General features: G+C 39.4%; 1 protein-coding gene across 3 annotated transcripts in view; it reads right to left on the reverse strand.

Moving 5' to 3' along the window:
• Positions 1 to 27,737, reverse strand: part of cbl (Cbl proto-oncogene, E3 ubiquitin protein ligase) — a 51,443-nt gene that overhangs the window by 20,171 nt on the left and 3,535 nt on the right. For 2 of the 3 annotated variants that reach the window (XM_047391460.1, XM_047391461.1), the window contains exons 2-5: positions 22,955 to 23,202; positions 6,873 to 7,019; positions 6,384 to 6,540; positions 2,471 to 2,592 (exon numbers count right to left, since the gene is read on the reverse strand). In XM_047391460.1, the coding sequence (XP_047247416.1) occupies positions 2,471 to 2,592; positions 6,384 to 6,540; positions 6,873 to 7,019; positions 22,955 to 23,202 (674 nt within the window). Of the gene's footprint in view, positions 1 to 2,470; positions 2,593 to 6,383; positions 6,541 to 6,872; positions 7,020 to 13,384; positions 13,725 to 22,954; positions 23,203 to 27,737 lie in introns of those variants that run through there. The other variant, XM_047391462.1, reaches the window with a different exon arrangement.

A 27,737-nucleotide genomic window follows, 5' to 3' on the forward strand; every position in this document is an offset into this window, starting at 1 on the left:
TGTTTTCCGATTTTCTGAAGGAGCTCGTGGTCTGGCTGTCTGCAGTAAGACCCAGCCGACCGAGAAGTAGAATAAAAAAAAATGAACAAATTATCAGTGAAAAGTACTGCAGAAGAGCAAAGAAAATCAACATTTTTGTCTCTTAAAAGAAAAGTACTGAGAGGAGATGAGAACGTTTTAACTCAGACTGTATGGTCTCAATGTTCAGAAACATGTGTACACATCCCTGTTAAAATGTCAGGTTTTTGGAATGAAGAAAAGAAAATAATTTGTTAAATCAGTTCAAACATCTTCCTTGTACGTAACACAAGTGGAAAAACTATTTTATTGAGTAAAAGAATTATCAGCGATAACATGGTAGCATAAGTTGCACACACCCATAAACAAATACTCTTTTGAACTGGTTTTGATTCAATTCCAGCATTCAATCTTTGCAGCAAACACCTCCCATCAATTACAGAGAAGCTAATCTTCAAATAAAGGATTTTCTTGATATATGCTCATTTGCATCCTCTAGCTAAAGCCAATTTACAGTAAAACCAAAAGCTCTCTTTGTAAAATAAGCAAAGATTTCCAACACATTATATGTATACCATGGTAGTAAAGGCATTCATGAATAACTGGAGAACACAGAGAGAAATACTGACTTAACCGAACATTTCACCATAAATGATAATGAAAAGACAGGATGGAAACAGACCAGGAAGGTTGAGAAGAGCCTGACAACAACAGTGGAGATGCTGCAGGAAATTCAGGTTAGTATCAGCTGTGTTCTGCATTAGCCTGGACGAAGAAGAACGGTTGAAAGTCAGAAGCGTTTTCTACCAATGAAAACATCCAAACCTGGCTAAAATCTACAAAATCTACCTGAACCTTTCAGCCATACTTTCACAATATAATTTTGGCATAAAAACAACGCTGAGGCACCACGCCTACAGTAAAACGTAGTCTTTTACCATCGGTAAAAGTAACCCCAAAGCTTAATGTATTAAGTTAAACAAGGGTTTTTGCTGAAGTGGATGAAACAATTGAATGATGAACATTTCAAAAAACTGGTCAGTATTCACCCAAAAATAACTTAATGAAAGAAAAATGCAAGCTATTCGCTCAAAGCTGTGCACACTTATGCAACTGCAACTTTCTCTTTATTAAAAAAAATATTGTACACCATATATCTCACATTAACCTTAGACAACATGCTTAAAGATACGATAAGACAGACTTATCTTAAATCATTTATTACTGTCCCAATTTTTAAATAACAAAAACCTGGCATTTTATAAGGAGTGTTTGCACTTTTGAGAGCCACTGTACATGGGCTAATAAAGAGAGTAGCGCTAATGTTCACAAACTGCGACATTATACACAATAAAGATTATTTACAGCAACAGGAAAGATGAGACAGGCTTGTGGGAATTATAAATCAACAGTTAAGAAGACCGCAATCATATGGCCTGCTGGAAGTACTAAAAATAACTCGTGATTTTGAAGACATTAGCTAGCACAGAAACCACAACAACTTGCAATAATCTATAGAGGGCATATTCTGTGGCCAAAACTAACATAAAATGGCATTAACACTGAGGAGAAAATAGAGACGAGTCTGTTCTCTGTTACACTTCACTGAAACTTTTTGAGAATTAGAAAAACAGTTTAAAAACATGGATGTTAAAAGAGAAAGAGGAAATCCAATAACAAAACAAAGTGAAAGAGGAGCTTCAGATTAGTCAGCAAGAGACTGGGGGCTCTGGGCTCGATGTGCTGTCTAAACTTAAGTTGAGAAATCTTGTATGAAAAAGTTAGGAGGAACAAAGTGGCTTTAAAAATACAGTTGAAATGGTCTCATTGCAGGACTGAAGCAGGGTGAGTTTGAATCGGTTTTGTGACTGATGTTAGATAGCAAATCGGGAGATTGGAATAAATTTTCTCTTCTTTTTTTCACCATCTAAATGACGGAGTGATAACACTTTAGCAACTAAGTATGGCAACCCTAGCGTTTTTTTTCAAGAAAACAAAATACAGTTACGAAGCTCCAGATTAAAGTGTAAAAAAGTAGCTTTTACATCGACCAGTAAGTGCTCTGGTATTGATGTGGCCTGAAGCAGGCCAGGCCTGAAAAGTGACATCAACTTCTAATGCACAATCAGGCCATTGATGTAAGGTACCAGTGCCATGCTGCCCTAGGCTCTCTGGACTCTGCTCCCCACACGCACCCACATAAACTATGGCATAAGAATCCGTCACCAGGATTAAAGTTGTAATACTAAGAAACACGGACCGTTTAACGAGTTGTACTAAAAATAGATCCTGAGAACTACAGCTAAACCCCAACTCAGCTATTGTCAGTAGAAGCACATGAACAGTATGCTCCACTTCAGGAAACGAAAGTCAAAACCTTTGCTAAATCGATAAATGCTACTTGTCTTTTGACAAGTATAGATGTGTTTGGTTTTTTTCGATTACTTCTCACCTGCCAGGCTTGTGGATGAATTTCTGCAGCCGAGCTTTGACCTCATCATAAGTGAGGAAGGCCATGTACCCTGGGTGAGTAACGGCCAAGCTGTTCCAGTTTCGCAGCAGGGATGACCAGGGCTACCCACACACAGACACACACACACACACACACACACACACACACACACACACACACAGAACGGGCAGAAGAGAAAGGAAGAGTGAGTCATGATGTGTCAGTGAATGAACACAGTAATAAGAGCAAAAACTAAGTGAGGAGAAATACTGTATACTGCAGCACAGACAGATGTTGTTCCAACAACTGTTCAGTGAACATCAGTGGGATTTATAGGCTGATCCAGCTTGTGTCTGTCAATGTTTAATGGTGCATATTTTAACTGGCACAATATGAAGCCAAAGAGTGACGTACTTTCCATACTGTTCATAATTCACACCCTTCACAGTTCTGGCCAGAAGTTTACATACACTCTTTATTTGCACTAATGTCATATTAATTCAGGTCATTTTATGGCTTATCGTCTGGGTTTCTTCTCCTGCTGGATCTAAGCCTAAATCAACTGTTGATTTAAGTTGAAGAACTTGTGGGTTGTTTTTTTTTTTTTATCCACTTTGTGCAATGCGCCAGTACCCCTGGCAGTGAAACAGGCCCTCAGCACACCATCACGCTTTACAGTTTGAGTGTTCTTAAGTTTGAAAGCCTCACCATGACTCTTAAGCACACTTCTTGTTACTTTGGCTCAATCTTTGTCTTGTCTGACCTTAAAACATTTCTCAGGCGACATTTGGATTTTTCATTAGGGCAGCTGCACATTTTAGTTGTGCTTGAAGGTGTCAATTTTGGAGTTAAGGCATCTTTAATGGTCGGTATCCTCTCTGCCTGATGTTAAATTTGTTTCTCTAGTGGCCCTTTTCCATCAGTACCTACTTAGGAAGGTGACACATTTAAATTATATATTTTTCTAAATGAGGGCTAAATTGTCCCCTACTTATTAGCTTGGCCCTAATTAAGGAAGTTAAAATATCATTTTATATCAAATTGTAATTCCTCATATTTTTTTTTCTTTTAACCATAAAGAACCACGTGCCTTCAAAGCATTGTGATGCAGGATTAAAAACGGTACAGAGTATCTTTCTTAGTATCGGTACAGAGTTTGAAATCTTAGTATTGTGACAACCCTAAAATGAAGGAATATTTAGCTTTTTGAACAGCCTTCACCCATCATAACCCCAGCAAAGATTCAGAGACTAAAAGCTGGGTCTGGGCCAGGAAACCAACCCATTTACATGAACTCCACAAAATATGCTAAATGGTAAAAATATCCAGCCAGAATTAAGCCATATGTTCCTGATTTTTAAGAAAAGTGGCAAAACTTGCTAGAGGACATTTGTCTAAATTGATACAATATGCATTCCCATGATCGCTGTATGGAATCTTCTGACCAGAATTGTAAATACCCATATTTTCTTTAAAGACTACTTAACTTTACTTTTTCCTCATCTAATGGGGGGAGGGGGAATGAAAACAGGGTGTTCACTGCATTTTAATTTTAAAGTTTTGCATATCTGGTAGAGCAACAACAGTGTCCACATGTTAAAATAAGAAACACAGGCACACGAAAACAATACTCCTGACATTATTTAACAGAGACTAAAATAAAATGTTCAAATTCCAGCCTTACAGGGGTCTTTGAGGTATTATGAGTAGTTTAGGTAAATATCAGATGCTGCTATATTAAATGTTGTTTCTTTGACTAATAATCCATGTAAAATGCCCTTGGGTTAATTTTTTAGGCGCACCATAGATGCAGGCTTTTATAAGAAGAACCCAGATGTGTTTTAACACAATACTACAAGGAGGAAAAAGGCATCAGCAGAGTTTAGAAAAGTAATTTTCTCTGCAAATTAAACTGTGATAGCTTATAAAGTTATTTGCAAACATTTGGATTCTGTCCTGATACAATGAAAGAGATTATTTATGACTGGCATAATATTCCCCCATCCTCTAAACGAGTTCACCGCTGAGCCAGAATAGGCAACGCTCAAAGAAACTGCAAAAAGCCCAGTGAAACGCCTTATTTGATGGGTACGCAAGGCCTCACAGCCAACATATCATCCACTCAGCATTAAAGTGAGAGGTGATGCAATGTCAAAGTACAGCCAGGACTCAACTGAATTCAAATGCTTATGAGTAAATATCAGCTAAATAAAAAAAGCACCATGAAAACTGTCCCCCTAGTTATAGAAGACACTGATACACAAAACATTAAATAAGATGAGCGACCTTCATGTTTACATTTAGACTTATTGAGTTAGTGAGTCAGTGAAGGACTTCTGGCATGAATGGATGCAGCAGGAATCCAGCGGTAAGGGTCACATTTAAAAGCTATATAGGTGAACTGCAGAATGATTTTAAAATTATTTCTTTGGCTTGAAAAAAAAATCAGCTAAAATTAAAACCCACGGCTGGTTTTCTTTTATAGCTCTCCCACAGAGGAAGTGACACGTTTAAACGGCTTTTCTCAGTTATACACCGCATGCCTAATTTCTTCCTATAGGCCTCATTCTCACCCAACGAACAGACCATCTTCCTCAATACGAACAACTTTCATAAAAGAAACCAGCTGTACATTTACATGCGTTTTAACTGCATTTGCTTTTAGGATACTTTACATTAATATACTACAACAACAGAGTAACCCTTAAAATGGTCCAAGAGTTACTTCCTCTTTGAGTCTGAGGACATTAGAAGGACGACTTTTTTTGTTTGGGGGAGGAAACGTCTGTAATCTGTTTAGGCTTCATTAAGCCTGTCGGAGCCTTGCACACAACTTCCAAGGGATAATGTCACCCAGGGAATAAATGACACTGTAGCATAGCAGAAGTTTCAGATGGAAAAGGCTTGTGCAACCTAGAAAGCCTAAAAAGTTAACTGGGTCCTTCTCTTGCAATCTGTTCTAATATTTGTCTCTTCTTGGTACCATAACTACATTTAATACTGATATAAACATTTTTATTTGTGCCGTTTAGCATCTGTAACTTATGCATGCACAATACAAACTTGTGAAAAAAGGGACTTCAGCTAATATGTGGAACAAAATGGGAAAACACCCTGTGTTTACCAGCCTGTATTTTGGATGGACAATCCTAAAATGTTAAAAATGTTTTTCCTGATATAACTTTTAAAAACACTTAAAAAATAAAATGAGAAAATTATCCAAACAAATAAAGACCAACATAAAATTCAATAACAATTAAAAGGCATAATTGTTCACATAATTTAGGTGCATGTTTCAACTTGTACTTTATGTCTAGACATCACTGATAAGTAAATGACTTAAAAAACAACAACAGATGGTAAAAGAGAAGTAGTGCTTTAGCATGGGTGTCAAACTCCAGTCCTGAAGGGCCGGTGTCATTGCAGCTTTTGGACGCGTCCCTGCTTCAACATTCCTGAATCAAAGGGCTGAAAAGACCTCAGAAGGCAGTCAAGATCTTTGGAGTCCTGCTAATGAACTAATTATTTGATTCAGATGAGAAAAAGCAGGGACACATCTAAAAGTTGCAGGACAGCAGCCCTCCAGGACTGGAGTTTAAGACCTGCGCTTTCAAGAAAGCTTCGTAAGCAGCAGTTGTTTTAGATTCATTTAAGAATAATTTGATGGGAATAACAGTCTGTTTGTTATCATATTGTAGCGATTTCATTTATACTGTACTTTGTTTCAATAGAAAACTGACCAGAAGTAGAAAACAGATTTTGCTACATGGATGAAGTTCAATATGCATAGCTTGAATGCAGATTGTTGAAACTGTAGTCTCCATTTGACGCCCCTCCCATTCTTGGCATTATTGTGTCAAGGTAAAATGATAAATGAGGACAAGTTCATAGCGTATTTGTGTGGTGTTTCTACCTGGAATAACCGGGTGAAGATGTCGAATTCAAACACTGAAATATAGTCGTTGCAGGTAAGATCTATGGTGGACTTGAGGGCCATGGCCTCCAGGCCAGAGCTGATGTTATGAAACTCGTGGAGAGACTGGCGGAACACCTTCCAAGGCACAATAGTTCTGGAACACAGGGAAACAATCAGATATTTACAGTCTCTCCAAAGCTTTAAATAAAGCTATGTTTAAATGGTTGAAATCTTAACTTAAGCTGTCATCACTATTTTTCCCTTCTCCTTCATTGGTGTGTTGAAGTAGCCTATCTAATACTGGGAACAATTTGATTTGTGACGACCTAGACTAAATCCAGTGCGACTGTTCTGAATTCCCATTTACCCAACCACTTTATCACTGCAATAAATACCAGTAACTGTAGAGATACTTTTTCAGGTTCACATGACCTAGCCCTGTAATACAGCAATCCACAAGAAAAAGACAAACATAATGGTGCTTACTTGTCCCCAAAGGCGCGCCTCCAGAACTCTGCAGCATCAGCTTTGGTTATGCGGAAGTTGTCGCCCTGAAACAGACCATTGGGGAAGATGGCCTTCAGCTCAGCCAGCATATGACTGAAGATCAACGACAACTTGGTGAGGTTCCGCCTGCAAAAGTTAAGAAATTCACCCTTTACCATTTTTAATCGCTGCATTTTTCTCACGAGGTCATTAACAACACTGCATAATGCCTTGATTGAGATCCATCATGTTTTAAAACAGCTTTTTGGCGTTTTCTCAAGTGATCTTAGATGTTAACATTTGTTTGGTGATGTGAAAGCTTTAATTGTGACAGAAGGACAACAGAAGGAATTTTTCATTATTACTAGAAAAACAAAACAGTTCTAATACAAAAGAAAATGGAGAACCTACTGCATTCTTTAAACAGATTGTTTTATAACATCTTTATCAGAAATGATCTATTAAAAAAATATGAGGCAAATTGCAAAAGCATACATGTAATTTGCTATAAATAAAATGTTTGCTTTTGTTGGCTGAAAAACAAAAGGTCCTACTGATAGCGTCTGGTTGACTGTCAGTAAAAATAAATCAACACACTTCTAGTGGATATACAGGTTCAAGTATGTCCCACTGGTAAAAACCAAGCATTTTAACAGGGTGTGTAGACTTTTTATATCCACCACATTTGATGTTTTCACATACCACGGATAATCATACAAGTGAAAAGACGACAGGAAATGCAGAGAGATTAAGGGTTAAAATGTTCAAGGAACAAATAAAAACATCAAACTCAAAGGCTTTGTTTCTTTATATATATCTAAGGATTGTCGTTAAAAGCTTCCCTGATGTTCAGAGACGAACGTAGCACCGCTCCCATAGACATACGAATTAGCTCACAGGATGAATTACAAATCGAGGCTGCAGCGTGTTACAGTTCTGACTCAGTTGCAAACGGCTGGTCAACAAGCGCAGAGAGGAGGAAATGACTGATGAGTTGGAGCGGAAAAAAAACATGACAACAATGAAGCTGAGAAGAGGGCAAACAAGAAGAAGAAAAGTGAGAGGGAACTGTACGAAAAATAATAAAACAAGGAGAATAGGAAACGAGAGCCCATCCTGACAATGAAAACCACACCCCAGTGCAGCATTCAGTGCACTGTGCTGGAAAAAGCTACGATTAAAAGGGCAGCACGAAGGGAGACTGAGCCGGCAGGCTGAATTGACATGCACAGGACAGTCGGTGTTGAAAACGCTGCTACGCCGCAGCTGCCCCACACAGCAGCACACACCCAGCAAGCGAAGGGGAGGGGCTGGAAAGACTGAATGAGGAAGGACAGTAAACGAAAACAGACTAATAAGATTAGTGCATGTTGAAGCCCAGCCAAAAAAAGAACTGTGCTCGTCAGAAGTTTATTTCAGAAAGGGAAAGGATGTAAAACTGGAAAATGTTTGACGATCACACCCTCTCAGTAATAAAGGATTTTCAAAAAAGTGAGCACTTGTTTAGTTCATTGCCCAACACTTTGAAGTGCTCTTTCCACATAGACTGTACTGAAAAGACTAAGGTGGACGTAGCAACAGTAGCTGCCTTTGAAGTGAGCACTACATTTGTCTGTAATGCTTAGAAACAAATTAGACAATCAGCTCCTCAGCAAATCTTCGATGAACTTCTGATGCTTCCGGCAAGAGCTTCTTCACTTTGCAGTTTACTCATAAAAGGCGAGTGTGTCTTCAGCAGCATGACCTCAGCAGGAGGTCAGCCTCCCTGGCTGCAGTGGCCCTACTAAGCCTCAAAGCTGCCGTCTCATCTATTCAGCCTCTCTGTGCTTTTATCCATGCTACAACAGCCTCCCAACTATGATCTGCTTTCTTCTAAAACATAATCACACAAAAACCTTTCCTTTCTCTCAAGTTTGTTAGGAGTTAATCTCCCCTCTGTCACAGATGTAATGTTCCTTTTAGGTGTATTTATCCACTGATCTCTGAACTTGAAACATTCATGGAGGCTACCAACGATTATGAACTCTCCATTTGATTTCATGTTTTATTCATCGGATTCTCACAGGGCCGACGCAGACGGTCTGGACTGAGGGAGAGAAATCGAAGCATAGGTTAATAGTTTCCCACAGAAGTACTCACACTCGAACTTTTTCTGCATTCCTTTACTGTATTTTCCGTGATAGAGAAACACAATGTAGTGTTTAGTAATGAAATGGATAGAAACAGGATTTTCAAAATTAACAATACATATTAGTCTTTAGGCTCCTGTGCGAAAACTTAGCCAAACAACTGTTCATTGCAATTATAGCTCCAAATCTTATCGGGTGTCTCCACCAACATTGCATATCTAGAGATAATCTCTTTCCCCATTTGTCTTCAAAAAATATCTTAAAGCTTATTGGACGTAGACAACAATTTCGTTAATTTTAAAGATTTCCCACAGATTCTCATATGGCTCTAGGGCTGGACTTCCACTGGGCCGTTTTCAGATATTGTGTATTGATACTCTCTCAGTCTCAAGTAGGGATGCGTTATCATCCGATGTTAGTAATTTCATAATGCATCGATATTGCTCAAGTAAAACTGGGCCAATATTAATAACCGATGATTATTTCCATCTTGTTGCTGTTTGTGCATGTGAGGTGGAGGGGGTCGGTGATTGTGGTGGTGTGTAACTGAGGCAAAGAAGCAATGTCAGTGGTGTGGTTGTTTCTTTATGGTATTAAAATGGTAAGGATATTATAATACTACCCACGAACTCTAACCAGCTTCCCTGTCCCTGCTAAAAAAAAAAAATGCCACTTCCATGTTTCACCATGAGATGTTGTGCACAGGGTGATGTGCAGAGCCACAGATGCATATCGTTTCAAATGTAGTTAAATGGTTTAATTTGGTTTGGATGTGGGGATTGAATACAACAACTATATATGGCAACTGCACGCCACCAAAAGGGTGACGTGCAGTTGCCATATATAGTTTCCCTTCCTACTACATAAAAAAAAAGGAAAAAAAAAAAACCTGTGAAGTTTGTGGTTGTAAAGTGACAAAATGTGAAAGAGTTCAAGGGGTATGAATATTGTTGCAAGGCAAAGTAGCTTTCACAATCAAATGTTAAATCCAGCTCAACAGATCCCACTGGAATGTACACACTATCCTTTACTTTAATTTATAATAGTGTTCAGTTGAGAACCTTAAACCTTAGCTTCCACACAACACTAACACCACTGACACCAAGATGATCTCTAAATGATACACAGAGCAGGAGCTGTTTAAAAAGAATTCAGTGAATTTACCATACAAAAGAAGCACAGGAAGCTTCAAAAGGAAGTAGAACCACAGATCTGCTCAGTCAAAAAAAAAAAAAAAGACAAAAAGTGACTTACTGTGGATCGACAAATTTCAGCTGACAAACCGAAAAAGGCCACATGATTTACCAGACATGGATTTACACCACGTTTGGTGGGACAGCGTACATGCTAACACTGAGCCGGACTAAGACAGAGGGCATGTGAAACAAACAACGGTCTAGTATCAAGCACACAGTGTGTTCCAGCTGTCTCTCGCATCAGTTCTGCAGTCAATGAGACGCTGTTTTTAATCTCGTCTTTATGACAGAACATTAACAAAAAGAAGGATAATTATTAGCTTGAAAAACTACAATGAGTGACAGGTTTTACTTTAAACCTGCACACCTTTTGGAATTATTACAGTCATCCAGTCTGACTCCTTTTGACTCTGAAATCTTACTTTGCAAAGAGTACTACACCCTGATGAGCACATACCAACAAAGATTTTCTGCATTTAGCACAGCTATTCACCCATGGCACTTTAAAGGTCTCAGCCAACACAGCATACTAAGGTGTAGTAAGGTGTTGGTTTTGCAGTGAACACACACAGTAATACACATCTCAAATATGCAAAAGAATATTTCTGTGCAAAGAATTCATTAATCATAACAAACTGCATGACTTGTATGAGCATGTGATGACTTCTAATAATAATGAAAGTCAGAGTTTATGCAGGACAAGCTTACCATCTGTTAAAGCCTGTCTCAGCCCCCTCTGTCCTTGCACTTCTCCATCCCACAAAAGCAGTTCTGTGCTGTGTGTACACTGGGCAGTGGCCAACACCTCAACAGCAGACCACTACAACAGCCACTGCTGTGCCAGCAGTGACAATGCACACTGAGTGGACTACCACTACACCTAGGAGTTTGGTGACCTAACTCTAGCCTGCCATGTGTGTTTAGAGTCATTCTCTTCCTCGCTGTAATCCTTCATTGCGACCACAGCAGAAAAAAACCAAACCTTTTCGGAACACTACGTTTTTGTCCTCCTTCCCCCTCATGCTATATAGCGACCCCTGACCTCGCAGCTGGCTTCTCCCTTCCTGTTTCCTGCTGGCTGTGATAAAGAAGCACAGCTAGACAGCCAGCACTGCAGTGCGCTAACACAAGGCAGCACGGCCAGCACAGGTCAGGCTAGCAGAAACAGAACCTGCCTGGACTGGTAGCTGCAACGTTACCAGTCCAGCTGTATTAGCCTTATGTGCTCAACACGAAAGCAGAAATCCAGCTCAACCAAGAAGAGAGCAGGAGTTTGTTCTTTAATGTTTTAGAAAAGCAAATACAGATCTGAGATGAAACAAACACCAGCAATACGTCTTCTCTTTTGAGGAAAGACACACAAGCGCACGCCAGTGTCATGTTCTAGTCACACCACACACACACACACACACACACACACACACACACACACACACACACACACAGAGGCTGTGAGGTTTTAAAATCATGGATTTTTGTGTATGGCTTTGGTAACTGATCACAGCAGTGCCAATTTCAGCATCTGCCGTGGTGAGTCAGTCATGTGCACCATCAGGAATCACCAGTTTTCAAAGGTTTTTCACAGGTTGCTCAACATGGTTATTCCAACTGATGGAATAGGACTCAGTCATCCACGTTACTAAGAGGAATTTCAAAATACGGATGTTTCGTTTTGAAAAGGTACCATCCACGATGAAAGGGCAAAAAGGACTAGAATTTCACCACTGCTGTTATTTACTGCCATGACGACAACAGTGAGGATAAACTTTTTAACACCATCATTGAGTTTGTTTGCCACTCTAGTGCCCTTTACTTATCAGTTTATAGAGAGAAGCGTGCGAAGATTAAGAAGACATGGTGAAATGATGAAACTGTTGTGAGAAGATTTTTTTTTTAATTGTGTTTATTTATCAGAAAAGAAAATAACCACACAGTATTCATTACAAGTTCAGTGTAATCCACTTACCGCGTGCATTTTCTATTTTATACAAGTGTCACACATTAGGCCAACATATTACAGTTTTGGTTATAGTTTGTAGTGGCCAAACCAATAAGAGAGATATAAAACTGCACACAGAAGCAGGAACAGTTGGGGGAAAGAAAGGAAAAGAAGGTACAGCCCCAGATCTGCTAAAAGTTTCCAAAATTGCCCTTAGTTATTAGACCCATCTTCTCTAGCCTCAGAAATTACATGACATCTTGAAACCATGAAGAAGTTGAAGGTCTCATAGAAGATTTCCAAAGGAGTAAAATGTGACCCCTGACTAAAAGGGATGTAAAAGCTACTATTTTAGCGTGAGATGGATTAGTTAATACAGTATCAACTGGATGGCCAAAAATAGCTAAGAAATGGTTGAGGCCAGTCTGGGTTCCAAGATCTACCCAGTCTTGGGCATAAAAAGAATTATTTTTTCCCCTAAAATCCGATGAACAGGAGCTGCACAATGCATCGATGTGTGCAATATTAAAAGGACTGCTTGGGTGCCATATTTGGTAGGCTCCTATATTTTGTCCATGTTCTGCATTGGATGGACCAATACTTAGAAAAGGATATAAAATTTAATAAACCGCATGTTAAGTCTCACAGGAAGTAGATGAGAACAACAAATTGAGGAAATGTTACAACAGCTTGTTACAAATACACAACTTGCTCTTGTTTCTTAAGTTTAATCTATAAAAACTAACAAAGCTGAGCCAGTTTGACATGAATAAATCCTTATTTTTACACATACAAGGGGGTTCCCAAAGAATCTCAATTTTTAATTCAGAATTTTTTCTTTCCCTCTTTTCTCCTCCACTTGCTCACCTTTTTAACTACACAATGAACAGTATGCGGTAAGTTACAACAAAAACCTCTGGAAGACCTTCTGAAGGCCTGGAGAACTACTAATGAAGACGTTATTAAAGAGGATTTCAGGAACATCTGTCTGCTTGAAAGAAAAACATAAAAACCAAACGTTTTCAACAGTTTGGCAGAATGTTGTGTATGTAGTGCCTTGTAGTTGTATTATAGACCTTAAACTTCATAAATTTAGTTCTGGTATAATCACAACCTTCAGTGTATTTTCTGGGCACCACCTTGTGATGGCAGATCAACAAACAGTAGTGCTTAATTGTGAAGCAGAGCCAAACAGATGCCAATTTTGACTGTTAACAGAAACCTCAAAAATGAGGGATACAGACTTACTGATTTGTCCTGTTTTTGGTGCTATCCATCTTTCAGTCCCCTGTCCCGGCTGAACAAAAGCACTCCCACAGCATAATGCGCTCACCACCATGTGTCACTGTGGAGATGGTGTTCAAGGTAATGTCTACAGTTAAGATTTCCTTCGCACACATTGTCTTTGTTACCACTAACAACCCCAATCCTGATGTTTATCATTGTGATGTTTCAAAATGCAAAAAGGTTCAAGAGATAGGAATACTGCCGTAAGACACTGTTTAGAGCAAGGTGTTTTTAATTCATTCTTTATTTAATCCCTTTTCAGAGCCATAAATGACAGGATGAAAGTGAGAATTTCTCACAAGATATAAATTTAAAATGTGACAGCTATTTGTTTCTTAATGCTCTGACTTGTATATCGGAGCTCAATCATCTCTGCACGCATAAACACCAAACACTCGTTGTACAAAGCACAGATGATAGTCATTCGCATCATCCTAATCACCATAATCTAATATTGCGAGGGTGACATGAGTGTGCTACTCAAGATGCTACTGCAACATAAATAAGTACAATATTCAGCCAAGACAGTGTGTGTGTGTGTGTGTGTGTGTGTGTGTGTGTGTGTGTGTGTGTGTGCAAACATATTTGCACATAAACCCTCAAGCCTTGAGGAGGAAAATTTGAAAGTTTTTCAGTTACTCAAGTGTGAACCATGTCTTCCATTCCAGACATTGGTAGCAATTTGCCAGATAGGCTAACCACTAAAGAATTTCAGACAGATCCTTATTAGATGCTAAATGCCAAAAGTACCTGTTGGAAGTGCCAAAAAAAAGGTGTGAAACCACTGGTTTTGTATATGGGAGAACTTGACTGATTGAGGTCATCTTGAGGCAAAATTTTAATGAAACTTAAACTGACCTTAAAATCGGTCCAGGATTTGTTTGAACTAAATAAAAAGTTTCAGGTTAAATTTCTAAAATAGCTTGCTACGGCTCAGAATAGAGGTTTTCATTGTTGCTCTGTTCCTCTCAGAATAAAACTTGACGTTAAGTAACTTAACAGATATTTTGTGTGTTTCATCTCCACTGGAAACAAAAAACCAACTATGTTAAACTTAAGCGGTACTGTAAACCGTGAATCTGTGGGACTAAAAAATAAAGCTAAATTTATGCCAACAGCTGCTGAAAAAGGCACGGATGAATGACATTTATGCAAACGTTCTCGTTTAAATCGCTTTAATCAGCACTGTAAAGCATTGATGCATTTCCTACTGATTCACTGCAAATGCAAAGAGAAACCTACAACGTTACTGCAGTGGCGATAAGAATCCACAGATAGTCAAAGTGCAGGCCTGTGCATTCTGAGGCAGACCTTTGTTCTACAGGGGTGTCAAGCACATTTACAAAAAATAGGAAGTCATAATTTAGAAAATCCGTCCTCAACCAAAACAGGAATACAAGAAAAATAACATTTGAAAGTATGCAAAACAATCTTTTTTTGTTCCACTTTATTGGAAAAGGATAAAGAGAATTCAGTGTTTCCCCTAGGACTGTTACCTCCACGCTAACCGACACATGAAGGATTTCTATGCGTTTCTTTCAATAACAGCAATATAACAATTCATTGCCTTAATGCATTTATACACATTTTTTTTAACCAACATCAGTCTGGTACAGCCAGAGGACGTATTTCCCCTCTGACACCCAAGCCGGGTCAAAACCCGTCACTCGGTGAGGTGTCGATTTTTGCTGCTTGTAAGGAACGGCCTGAAGCATTTAGGCAATTTTCTACAGTTGGATACAGAGTAGCAGAGTTATGGCTGCTACTCCCATGAGAATAAGTGCTGCTATCCTCAAAACCTTGGGAGCACTTAAAAGGAGCAGATATATATTAGCTTGTGTTGCAGGTGGCTGTGGCATCTTCTCTGGCGTGTCTACAGGCGGGATTGTGTTCACCTGTGCACATCGCGTGTGTCTGCACCTCAGGGTGGAACAGAGAAAGGCAGAAATGACAATGTATAGACATGTTTTATATAGGAAAGGTAACTTTAAATGACTTTTTTTTTCTACGGAGGGGGTCCTTGAAAGGGGGGGGCGCCCCCACATTATAATGACAGAGGAAACACTAGTATTTCATGGTGTGATGCATTTCACTCTAGGCTGGAAATCCTACCAAGTTAAACAAAAAACAGGTCTAAAATACAAAATTAAAGACAATCAGAGCAGCAAGAGCAGCGAGTAAGTGTATAGTCTCACTAGATTCAACCCGACCAAGCACTATGCCGCAGATAGACCAAGTCTCATGCAAATCATGCATAATGCCGATGTGCATCGTATGAACATAAGGAAAAATGACCTTTCCTAAAACAGAAGTTAAAATAAGAGTTCCACAGGAAACACAGACAGATACAAGTTTAGATCCACTAGGAGACATTAATTCAGTCTTATTAGAAAAATTAATTTGGTCAAAAAGTGGGAGTAAAATGACAATAAAGAACACAAACAGATCAAAATCCATTATTAATGGTTTTTGCCAAACTTCCCAGGAGATTCTCTTGCTGTGGAAATGCTACCGAATCTCACAAAACTACTGACTGTCATTAAGAATAAAGAATTGGGTCCAAATTATTACTGAATGAAATGCATGACAATGGTCCAGCTGCAGGGAAGGCTGAATGACAAAAAGCGTGAGGAAGTTGGTCCTGCTGACCATTGTAATAATATCACACAGGTATGTGTGGAATGCACTTTTCTATTGTGTCAAGATCTAATGTTAATGGTGTCAGAAAAGGAAGGCAGTGAAGTTAGAAGAAAGCTTAAAAGAAAAGTGGTGGTGGGGGACAGGGGTGTTGTAATCCTGCATGCCACTTCTACTTCGAAGTCAGAATATCCAAGTATTTCTCTAAGTTCCAAGTAAAATTAAATTCAACAGAACATTCACCGTATTTCTAATTTTAAAAAGATGGAACCCGAGGGGCCACGAGCCTCCCTGAGATCAACACATAAAATAATGGTGGGTTGGTGTATAAAACATAGTCAAATGACAGGAACACGAGGTCAACTTGCATTAAATGTTTTTTGCCCTTTTGTGATATAGTCCTCCGTAGAAAGAAATAAAATATGTAATAACAAACAGGAATCTGCAAGTTAGATCGCAAAGACAAACAGATATCTGTATCTGTTGAAAAAGCCTGATCAATGCATCTCTACTTAACAGGCAATATAGAGTATAAAGTAAAAGCTCCTTTTAAAATATCTGTTTTGCTTTAATGCTGGGCAAACAAATGAATTCTAAATAATAACAAAGTTACAATTCTGAAAACTGCAAAAAATCTTCCTCTGATTTTAAAAATAAGACACTAAATTAATTTTATTCCATGTGTTTCTAAGCTTCTTCATTGAACAAACATGTTGATTAACAGTGCTTTGATTTCAATGAATGGCCTTGTTAAACTTTAATCAAACTGAAACCACAGCAGATCTGCTGCTAAGGATTCATTGAAAATTCAAAAACATCCGTCAGCAAATACGTAATTTTCCTTCACCTTTATCACTTTCTACAGTCTGTCCCTCTGTGCAGCTGCATCACCCTGCAGCTCATAAGCTCACCACTTCCTGTAACCAGCTGGATCTATCAGCGTTGCTCAGGATGCAATGGAGGCGCAGTTCAAGGGGAACGAGTAAAGAGAATGAAGGGGTCCAACTTCCTAAATATTTTTTGAATGTCTTACCCACCAACTGTTTTTCTTACCATAAAAAATGCATACATTTTACAAGCTGATCAGGTTGAGATAACATCCTTTTACTTTGTCCTAATTCGATAAACTAAAGAAAGGTTTTAACTTTAATACTCATCTTATGCCTCTGTGTATTCTCCAAAGATAAGAGGCCTGAAAAGTCTCTAGCTGTGCTGCGTAAGGTTTGTACAGGAAGTAAGTGAAGCAAACAAGGAGGAAGTGCTGACTGTGTTATGTCGACTCCCTCCAAATATGGAGTAACATGTGTATATATGTGAGTGTTAATAATTAAGTCTTACTCATAGTAAATTCACTTTTATTTTCACTTTTTTCTACTGTGAACAACACTTAACCCTTTGCTTTGACCTCTCAATTTGAAGGCACTGTAAAACGTTCACATTCATAGATTTCTTACAAAAAAAGTGTTACTCTATAGCACACTGACTCTACTGAGTCACACCCAATAAGCTAATGGACGTAAAACACCTGCAAAAATTTCCTGAGCCTCCAAAAGGGCACTGTGGACAGATGTTCACAAGACAGTCATTGAAACCCCCTGACATCAGGGTTGACCACAAAAGGTCACTGCTAAAGAAGCTAGTTGCTCAGAGTACTGTGTCCCAGCATATTCATAGAACGTTTAGTGAAAGGAAAACAATGTGGTGGGAAAAGGTGCACTAGCAGCATGGATAACCACTGCCTTGAGGGGATTGTCAAGCAAAATCCATTCACAAATGTGGGGGAGCTTCACCAGGTGTGGACCGAATATGCAATGCGCATCAAGAGCAACTACGCACAGATGAATACTACACAGGGGCTACAAATATTGCATTATTAATGTCAAGCCAGTCCTGAACCAGAAAATGGACTGTTGCTTTGTGGTCTGAAGTCCTCCTTTCAGATAAAAGAAAAATTTGCATTTCATCTGCAAATCAAGGTCCCGGAGTCTGGAGGAAGAGTGGAGGGGCACAGAATCCACATTGTTTGAAGTCCAGTGTGATATTTCCACAGTTAATGATGATTTGGGGTGCCATGTCATCTACTGGTGTTGGTCCACTGTGTTTTCTGAGGTCCACAGTCAACGCAGACATCTACCAGCAAACTTTAGAGCAATTCATGCTTCCTTCTGCTGACAAGCTTATGGAGATACTGATTTCATTTACTAGCAGGACTTGTGCCCTGCCAACACTGCCAAAGGTACCAAAAGCTGGTTCAGTGACAAAGGTGTTACTGTGCTTGATTGGCCAAGCAAACCCTCCTGACCTGAAAACGACCAGGAAAATGACAGACACCAGACCCAAGTATTGTGAAGTGTTGTACAGTCTGACGTAAGGGTGACACGTACTGAGACAAACTGTAGCCAACTAACCACTCATATATAATCTCTTCCTGTAGAATGATGGACTTCAGTATGTTTGGGTTTTTAACCCTCTTCAGGTAACTAGCATGAACAGCTAGCTAGAATTGTAGCTAGAATAGTAATTTCTGTTGTTTTACTAAATCGGTAATGTGTTAAAATAATTCATAGCCATATTATTTCTATATTCTGATCAGTAGACTGTACAGGTCCTTCTCAAAATATTAGCATATTGTGATAAAGTTCATTATTTTCCATAATGTCATGATGAAAATTTAACATTCATATATTTTAGATTCATTGCACACTAACTGAAATATTTCAGGTCTTTTATTGTCTTAATACGGATGATTTTGGCATACAGCTCATGAAAACCCAAAATTCCTATCTCACAAAATTAGCATATCATTAAAAGGGTCTCTAAACGAGCTATGAACCTAATCATCTGAATCAACAAGTTAACTCTAAACACCTGCAAAAGATTCCTGAGGCCTTTAAAACTCCCAGCCTGGTTCATCACTCAAAACCCCAATCATGGGTAAGACTGCCGACCTGACTGCTGTCCAGAAGGCCACTATTGACACCCTCAAGCAAGAGGGTAAGACACAGAAAGAAATTTCTGAACGAATAGGCTGTTCCCAGAGTGCTGTATCAAGGCACCTCAGTGGGAAGTCTGTGGGAAGGAAAAAGTGTGGCAGAAAACGCTGCACAACGAGAAGAGGTGAACGGACCCTGAGGAAGATTGTGGAGAAGGGCCGATTCCAGACCTTGGGGGACCTGTGGAAGCAGTGGACTGAGTCTGGAGTAGAAACATCCAGAGCCACCGTGCACAGGCGTGTGCAAGAAATGGGCTACAGGTGCCGCATTCCCCAGTCCTGGGCTACAGAGAAGCAGCACTGGACTGTTGCTCAGTGGTCCAAAGTACTTTTTTCGGATGAAAGCAAATTCTGCATGTCATTCGGAAATCAAGGTGCCAGAGTCTGGAGGAAGACTGGGGAGAAGGAAATGCCAAAATGCCAGAAGTCCAGTGTCAAGTACCCACAGTCAGTGATGGTCTGGGGTGCCGTGTCAGCTGCTGGTGTTGGTCCACTGTGTTTTATCAAGGGCAGGGTCAATGCAGCTAGCTATCAGGAGATTGTGGAGCACTTCATGCTTCCATCTGCTGAAAAGCTTTATGGAGATGAAGATTTCATTTTTCAGCATGACCTGGCACCTGCTCACAGTGCCAAAACCACTGGTAAATGGTTTACTGACCATGGTATCACTGTGCTCAATTGGCCTGCCAACTCTCCTGACCTGAACCCCATAGAGAATCTGAGGGATATTCGAAGCATCCTGGGCCTCCATAAGACCTCAGCAGTGCCACAGGCTGATTGCCTCCATGCCACGCCGCATTGAAGCAGTCATTTCTGCAAAAGGATTCCCGACCAAGTATTGAGTGCATAACTGTACATGATTATTTGAAGGTTGATGTTTTTTGTATTAAAAACACTTTTCTTTTATTGGTCGGATGAAATATGCTAATTTTGTGAGATAGGAATTTTGGGTTTTCATGAGCTGTATGCTAAAATCATCCGTATTAAGACAATAAAAGACCTGAAATATTTAAGTTAGTGTGCAATGAATCTAAAATATATGAATGTTAAATTTTCATCATGACATTATGGAAAATAATGAACTTTATCACAATATGCTAATATTTTGAGAAGGACCTGTATATCCAAAGCTCAGTGACAATTTAGTTAATTCTGTTAACAACTATCACATACTGATATGAAATAAGGCCAGAAAATAAGCCTTTGTAGTTCTTGTTAATGCTGATCTAAAAAAAGAAAAAGCAACTCAGAAATTCTTTCTGCCATCCTGGATTGAGATTATCCCTCCAGTTGGATTTCTGAGTCTAAGCCAAGTGTAAACTCTGCTGCTGCCTAAACACACACACACACTCTTGTTTTGCTATATGTAGTGAGGACCATGTGTTGACTCCCAATGACTTCCATTGATTTTCAGTCATTTTCAACCCTTTCTATGCCCTAACCCTGACAATAACCCTAAACCTAATCATTACCAGTTCATGCCTAACCCTAACCTTAACCTAAACTCAATTCACATCTTAGTCCTAAACCTAACCGTTAGCAAAATAGGTCGTGAGGACCAGCAAAATGTCCTCACTTTGGTACAAACGGTCCTCAATTTGATGGTGAAATCGGGAAAATGGTTCTCACTGTGATGCCAAGACAGGAACACACACACACACACACACACACACACACACACACACACACACACGTCTCTCCCCAGCATCTCAACACCATTTGTTAATTCTATAGCATTCTTAAGTGGGCTGATACCCATTGGTTAGTGTCACAGCCACTGCCTTCCTCATTCAAACAATACTCATCTTTGTGTGCAAGGCCCAGTTGCTGCGTATATGTGTGCATTTCCTCTGCCTTCAGCAGAAATTTGTTTCGGCAAAGCCTCTCAGCGGAGTGAAGTGAGAATGGAAATGAATTTCACACAGACATGTTGTTAAAATGGCAGCAACCAACTTTATCTGTTCCTGTTAAAAACAGAAGGGCCTGAAATTGAAACTTCCTCTTCTCTTTGATTGCCTTTTGTGGGGTCTTGTCTGCAAGATTATGGTCATGGCAAAAGAACAATCTCACTGAGGAACTATGCAACAAGATGAGGATGTATCTTTCTGCACAAAATGATGACTTTTTTTGTTTTAAAACACAAGAAATGGAAAAATTAGTTAGGGAACAAAATGTTAATCTATGAAGAAACTGAACATTAACTAAACATCCAGACCACATTGCACCAATTCATACAAATGACATTACACGTCATAATTAATGGAATTTCAGAGAAACATAGTTTATTGCCCCTTATTGCCAATCTAACCTAAAAAAAAACAGTTTTACTTCTTCCTCTATGGTCTGTGTGGAATTCATAGTTTTCTAGCAACTTGACACTTCAACTAAAGATAGATTCATTGCCCTCCACAAATTTTGGGTCCTGTAGTAAAATGTGTTAAAAAAAAACTTTAAATAGTTGCAGCATCAGTGTGACACTGATTTTTTTTAAACTATTTTAATTTGAATACATTTATTCACATGGACCCCAAAAAAGACCACAATAGAAAATGATTAACTGACAAATAGCAGTTTCTTTTAGCCAATCTCCAAAATGGGAATGACAAGAGAACCCACCAATAAAGTAAGGCAGATGTTTGTTGATCTCAACTCATTAAATGACTACAAGAAAAAAAAAAAAAACTTATCTTAATGTGTCTATATCTACATTTAGAGCAATAACTAGACCTGTGACCCAAGTTTATTTGTTACAATGGACAGACATTTCCAAACCTCACAAAACTCAAGCAAAAAGTCACATCCCGAGGTCACAAACTGTCCATAACAATCAGGGAAGCAATAAACTGTAAAATGTGTAGGGCAATGCAACAAAACTACCAGTTTATGACACCAGATACTCCAAAAGCTTTCTGTGAAGTTAAGCATGACGGTCACAAAAGTCTCTTTCAAGTCGAGGCCTGTGAACATCCATCCATCTGGTCAAATATATTACTGGCAGGCAGGGCATGGCTGTGCTGAAAAGTTCATTCTCCAGAGAATTATTATCTAGGAAACCCTTCAGCCATCGTCCTTGTTAGTTTGTTGGCTCATACGTCTGGTGCTTGACCAACAAATCCACTGTGGTCTTCATTTACTGTCCTGACTGGCACCGTGAAACATTAAGCTTTTTTCTACCCAAGCATATAGATGATAATTGAGTCACCTTTTTCTTTTTTTTTTCTCCGTGTCAAAAAAGTTAATGTAATTTTTCTAACCTTTTACAGTGTGTGTTCTGCGATGCTGAATCCATCTGTACAATAGAGATCTGCTCTCCATATGGTGGTACACGCTTGTAAATTTTGACATTAATGGAAATTACACTAAAAACATGGAGCACACATTTAAACTAAAATTCACCAGCTACAAGAAATACATGATCTTCCTCAGAACTACTTCTGCTGTCTGTGGTTATGTCTACCTATTTCAACACCCACTTTTTTTGTTTTTAAGAAGAACCACTTCTTTTCAGTGCAAGACGCAATCTTTTGTGTTTCCTTCCAAACTGCTAAGGGTATCATAGAGCTAACAACTGCAGCAGCTAAAGAACACAGTGAATAGATGGTAAAGATAGGGAGGTTCAAAAACCAAGTGACAGGCAGCTGTAGAATGAGCACCCTTCTAACCACACACCCTCACATGCTCAAACCACAACATCTCTCTTCTCTTGTGTTGATACATCTTGAACTACAACTACCCTGGAGGGGTTGGTATACCCACCATTGTTCTCAACGGGATTCTTAATGAAACGTGACCTACATCACGCAACAAATTTACTCATTTCAGGTGGGTTAATTAAAGGAAGGTACTGCCATGTTAACATAAGGACACCAACATGAAGGTCAGTTTCGGACCATTTGTCTGACCTGGGTTGCGAATTCTCCTCATACATGCGCTCCTTGCCCTCCTTGAACAAACTGATGGTCTGCTTGGTCTTCTTGGTCAGGTTCTCCATGAAGACCCGGAAGTACTCGTTGTCTCCCAGAGTCTCCATTTTGCCCTCGTAGCGTGATAGGATGGTGCGCAGGTGCTGGTAGGTGTCTGGCAGCAGGTCGAGGATGTAAGGGGGGCTGTTCTTTAGAGCCAGTTTGGGGTTTTGACATAGCCGCACCACCTGCAGAAATGGGAGGATGTGAGGGGGAGAAAAAAAGACACGGTTAGGAGATAAGAAACAGGTTTGAGGAGCGTATGTGAAAGAAAAAGCAGAAAAGAAGGGTTGATAAAACGGTAGTGAGGAAAAATGGCAGAAGAGCGGATTAGATGACTGTCAATGTATTTTTACACTGTATATCAAAAATGTGGCGTACATAAATGATTAGTATGGCTGCTGAAGTAAAGGACTCAAAATATTTCCAGCTAGGAGACAGGAGACATGCGGAACATAACGTGCCAACAAAGACAGAGAAAGGTCCCTAAAAGCTTGGGCCTTTTAGAACCCAGCAACGTGCGCATTATGTAATACATTCAGTCCTTCACTGTAAACCACCATTAGTTATAATACAAGTGTTGCACTTCCTTTATAAAACATATGGGCCTAAAACAAAGGCTGAATGTTTGTACAGTGTCCTGCTAAAGTACTCAAAACCACTATGGGACATAGGAAACATGTGGAGGAGGGTTCTGGACCAAACAACTTAACTTTCAGCTTCCATGCTTGTTTTTGGAGAAAAAAAAATAATCAAAAATGCTGTTTATCACAGTGACACGTGGTGGCGGCAGCACCTTCCTTTCCTTCAGCAGGCACAGTGGAGCTTCTCGGAGTTAGTGGGAAGATGGATGGAGCTTAATACAGGACATGATTGGAAGAGAGCCTTTTCAAGACTGGCTTGAAGCTTCACCTTCCAGCAGGACAACGGTCCTAACGGTCCTAGCCGAAGCTACAATGCTATGATTTAGATCAAACCAACTTTCATTTGTTAGACTAGCCTAGTCAAAGTCCAAACCAAACCCAATAGAGATTTTGTGACAACTGATGTTCACGGACCCTCTCCAACCAATCTGACTTAGCTCGAGCTGGGTTCAAAGAAGAACGGACGACAAAATTCGGTCTCTACATGTGCAAAGTTGGTAGAGACAAACTCTAAAATACATGTAGAGAAAGGCAGTTCTACAAAATGTTTCTTCATAGGGCCTGCCTACATACGCATAGCAGGCCATGCTTTTCGGATTGTTTTTTTTCTCAAATCTGTTAAAATCATGTACCATTTTTCTTCTATTTTACAATTCTAAATTAATTACCATATTTTCCGCACTATAAGGCGCACCTTCAATGAATGGCCTATTTTAGAATTTTTTTCATATATAGGGCGCACCGGATTATAAGGCGCATAGAATAGAAGCTACCGCAGTCAAACGTTTGACTGGGGTTGCGTTATGCATCCACTAGATGGAGCTGTGCTAAAGAGAATGTCAACAAAACAGTCAGATAAGTCAGTCAGTCAAACTTTATTAATACACTACAAACCAGCGTTCTGATAACTCCATTCACTCTCATGGTAAGGTCTCCTCTACATAGAATTCTATTGAATAGAGCCAACCGCACGTTAGGAATGCATTGGAGTCTATGAAGTTGAAGTTGAAATCAAACGTGAAAGGGAACTTTTCCCTGATTCAGTAAACACGTAAAAGAAACAGTTTGATGCACTAAATCAAACGTACTGTTAACCTTTCCTGTTTCTGTCCCCTGACCGTAGTCTGATGACACAGGGGAGACGCTTTCTCCAGGGCCGAAGTTACTAGTTTCCTCGGGGTTAACTCCCTCACTCATACGTTGCTGAGTTGAGCATGAAGAAACAGCATCAAAACACTGAGTTGTTGACGAGATTCGGGGTTCTTTTTAATGACTTTGCAGCACGTAAAAACACAGGGCTTACAGACTCATACACCGCTGCTCCGGTCGCCGTTTCTACCCACCCCACTCACACAACAATACCGACGTCACTCCTTCACTCTTGATTCTCAGCTACGGCAGCACACAGCGCCACCTCTGTCCGGAGGAGTAATGTCAACATCTTCCATACACACACACGAAACATACACCCCACACACTGAGCTTCTAATCACATATAGTTCAGGCAATTCCTGCAACAGTACATTCAAACGTTATACACACACAAGTGGTGTTGGACTAGGAGTAAGCACAGTACAGGTGTTTACCGCTATTACTTCGGCGACGCCCCTGACTACGGTAGCCGTAATGCTGCAAGCGGTGCGGCTTTGTAGTTTACCAGTCGTACTGAAACATTTTGACAGAGCGCCGTGTACAACCAGTATGGATCAACCAATTAACCAATTGATCCATATATAAGGCGCTCCGGATTACAAGGCGCACTGTCATTTTTTGAAAAAATTTAAGGTTTATAGTGCGGAAAATACGGTAATACAGAAAATTTCAATATATTGATTTGCCGTTTGGGCTTTTTAACCTTTGAAAAAGTTTGAAGTGCATGAATCTGTTCTCAATGTCACCTCACTGTTTTTCCACCACTTTAAACTAATCAAGAATGCCTGGACTTTTTACATGGTCATCGTGCCTTTAAGTTGATGTGTAAGTCTTATCCCCCACCCCCCCCTTTATGTCCGTCAGCATGTTTGGAGAAGCAGTTGATGTGTTTACACTTCCTCATTTCAGTGTGTGAATCCTCTGGTACTTCTGCCTTCAAAAAAAATTATAACATAAAAAAACCCCACTCTGTTTACTTGACATTTGAATATAATTATCACGTGAATCTGAAGAGTTCAAGCGCAGGCTGTTGTCCTGGTAATGTACATTTGTGCATCACATTTACAAAAAACACAGCAAAAAACTATAAATGAACAAAAATAAACATCTGGGAGATTTCAAAACGTCTGTGGTCATGACCAGATGGAACTGAATTCACGGTAGACTGAAACACGTCTGATCTTTAGTGATGTTTCATCGTTCATCGCCCATCTTACTGTAACTGAGTCACTTAGTTGACCATTAAAAATAAAAATAAAAAGACACTGGCATAAAGCCTGGAACACTCAGTCACGACACAACACAACTGAAGCCGACATGCACATATCCAATTTACTTGTTCAGTTGCAAGGCCATGCAAGAAAAAAATAAATAAAAAATAGGTTTTCATTCACAGATCTAAACCTGGGCCTTTACAGCGCTCGACTGTTGGCTTTCAGTAGTGGCCAAACAATAATCACGTCAGCAACAGGACATGGCTGATTTTTTGTAAATCAGGCCAGACGATTGTGTGCCGACCATGTAGGAGTACAGGAAAGAAATATGCCAGGAACACAGTTACAAAAATGCAGTCATTAATTACCTTCCCTTTTATGAGAGTCAACTGTTTGATTATTTTTTCCATCTCTAGTGGCAGACTTGGAGCGATCTAAAAAGTTCATAAAAAATTTGGTATTGGTCCACTTACTAGAGTCAAAGTATATTAAAGTATTAAGAAATTATAGTTTCGAAACCGTTAAAATGTTTCTGTCAAACTGCACCGACGGTTTAAAGTCTCAGTAGACGTCAGAGAAAAGTGCCTGCATAAGAGCAGTTTTCTCCAGCTGTACGGGAGAGGGTAATGCAGTATTTTACTTTCAATTGTTTCTCTTTAAAACTGTTGATTAATAATCCATTAGAGCAATTAAGGTAAAATAAGTAACACAGCACAATTTATAATATCTACTGCACAAATGTTGCTTTAGGAAAATGCCTTAAAAAGTTCTTCACAGTTCAAGCCACAAATAAAACTGGCACGGATAAATTTAGTATTCGAGCTCGGAGAATCAAGGATTGGTTCATATCTAATTAACTGAACGTACAGCCTTCTAACACCTAACCAACACAGTTTTAGCCATGCCATGAGGAAACCAGACTATGAACCATCTCTAAAGGTAAACAGGAAAATATTACATAATGAAATAACCATCAGTTTCAGCAGTTTCCTAAATTAGCATCATCTTCCTTTTGGGTGGAATTTTTAATCTCGAAACCGAGAAAAGCAAGACAGCTGCTCATAACGTGCTTATGACAAAAAACACATTTAACTGCAATATTAAATGTAGGATTTTGCATTACAGTGGGATAAATTTCTTTCCCTCCTGATTTGGAAACTTTCACCTTTTAACCAACTCTTAGTACACATATGCTTTAATCTGATCACCAAGAATACAACACCGGCCAATAACATATTTAAAACCTGTCTTTACGTCTACAGACAGACATTTTTACACCTAACAAGAGATAAGAGTTACACCGCTGGCATCAGCACCTGCCAGACTTGCTGTTGCACCGAGCACCCAGTAAAATACGCGTTATTGCATGCCCATGTGTAGGAAGCCGCAACATCTGGGGCCCCTTATATGTCAGCTTTTATTAAAACTTAAGTAAAATCTTGACTGCCTCGGAGCAAAAACGTATTCCACTTCGACACCTATCTCTCTGTTTAACTCTTTCAAATGTAGCTTTACACCTGGCGCAGAGCTGGTAGGTTTATGATAACTCAGGATAACCTATTTGAAGAACAGTAGTAGACTTTTGCTCAGATTTGAAAGCAAAACAAAGAAAAGGCAAAATTATGTTTCCCCTAATATTACATTTTTCTTGTCTAGCAAAGCAAAGTCCTTTATTTCCTTTCCTTGAAGTTTTTAATTTAATGACAAATAATG

This window comes from Girardinichthys multiradiatus, chromosome 18 (genome assembly GCF_021462225.1).
Source record: "Girardinichthys multiradiatus isolate DD_20200921_A chromosome 18, DD_fGirMul_XY1, whole genome shotgun sequence".
Taxonomy (NCBI): domain Eukaryota; kingdom Metazoa; phylum Chordata; class Actinopteri; order Cyprinodontiformes; family Goodeidae; genus Girardinichthys; species Girardinichthys multiradiatus.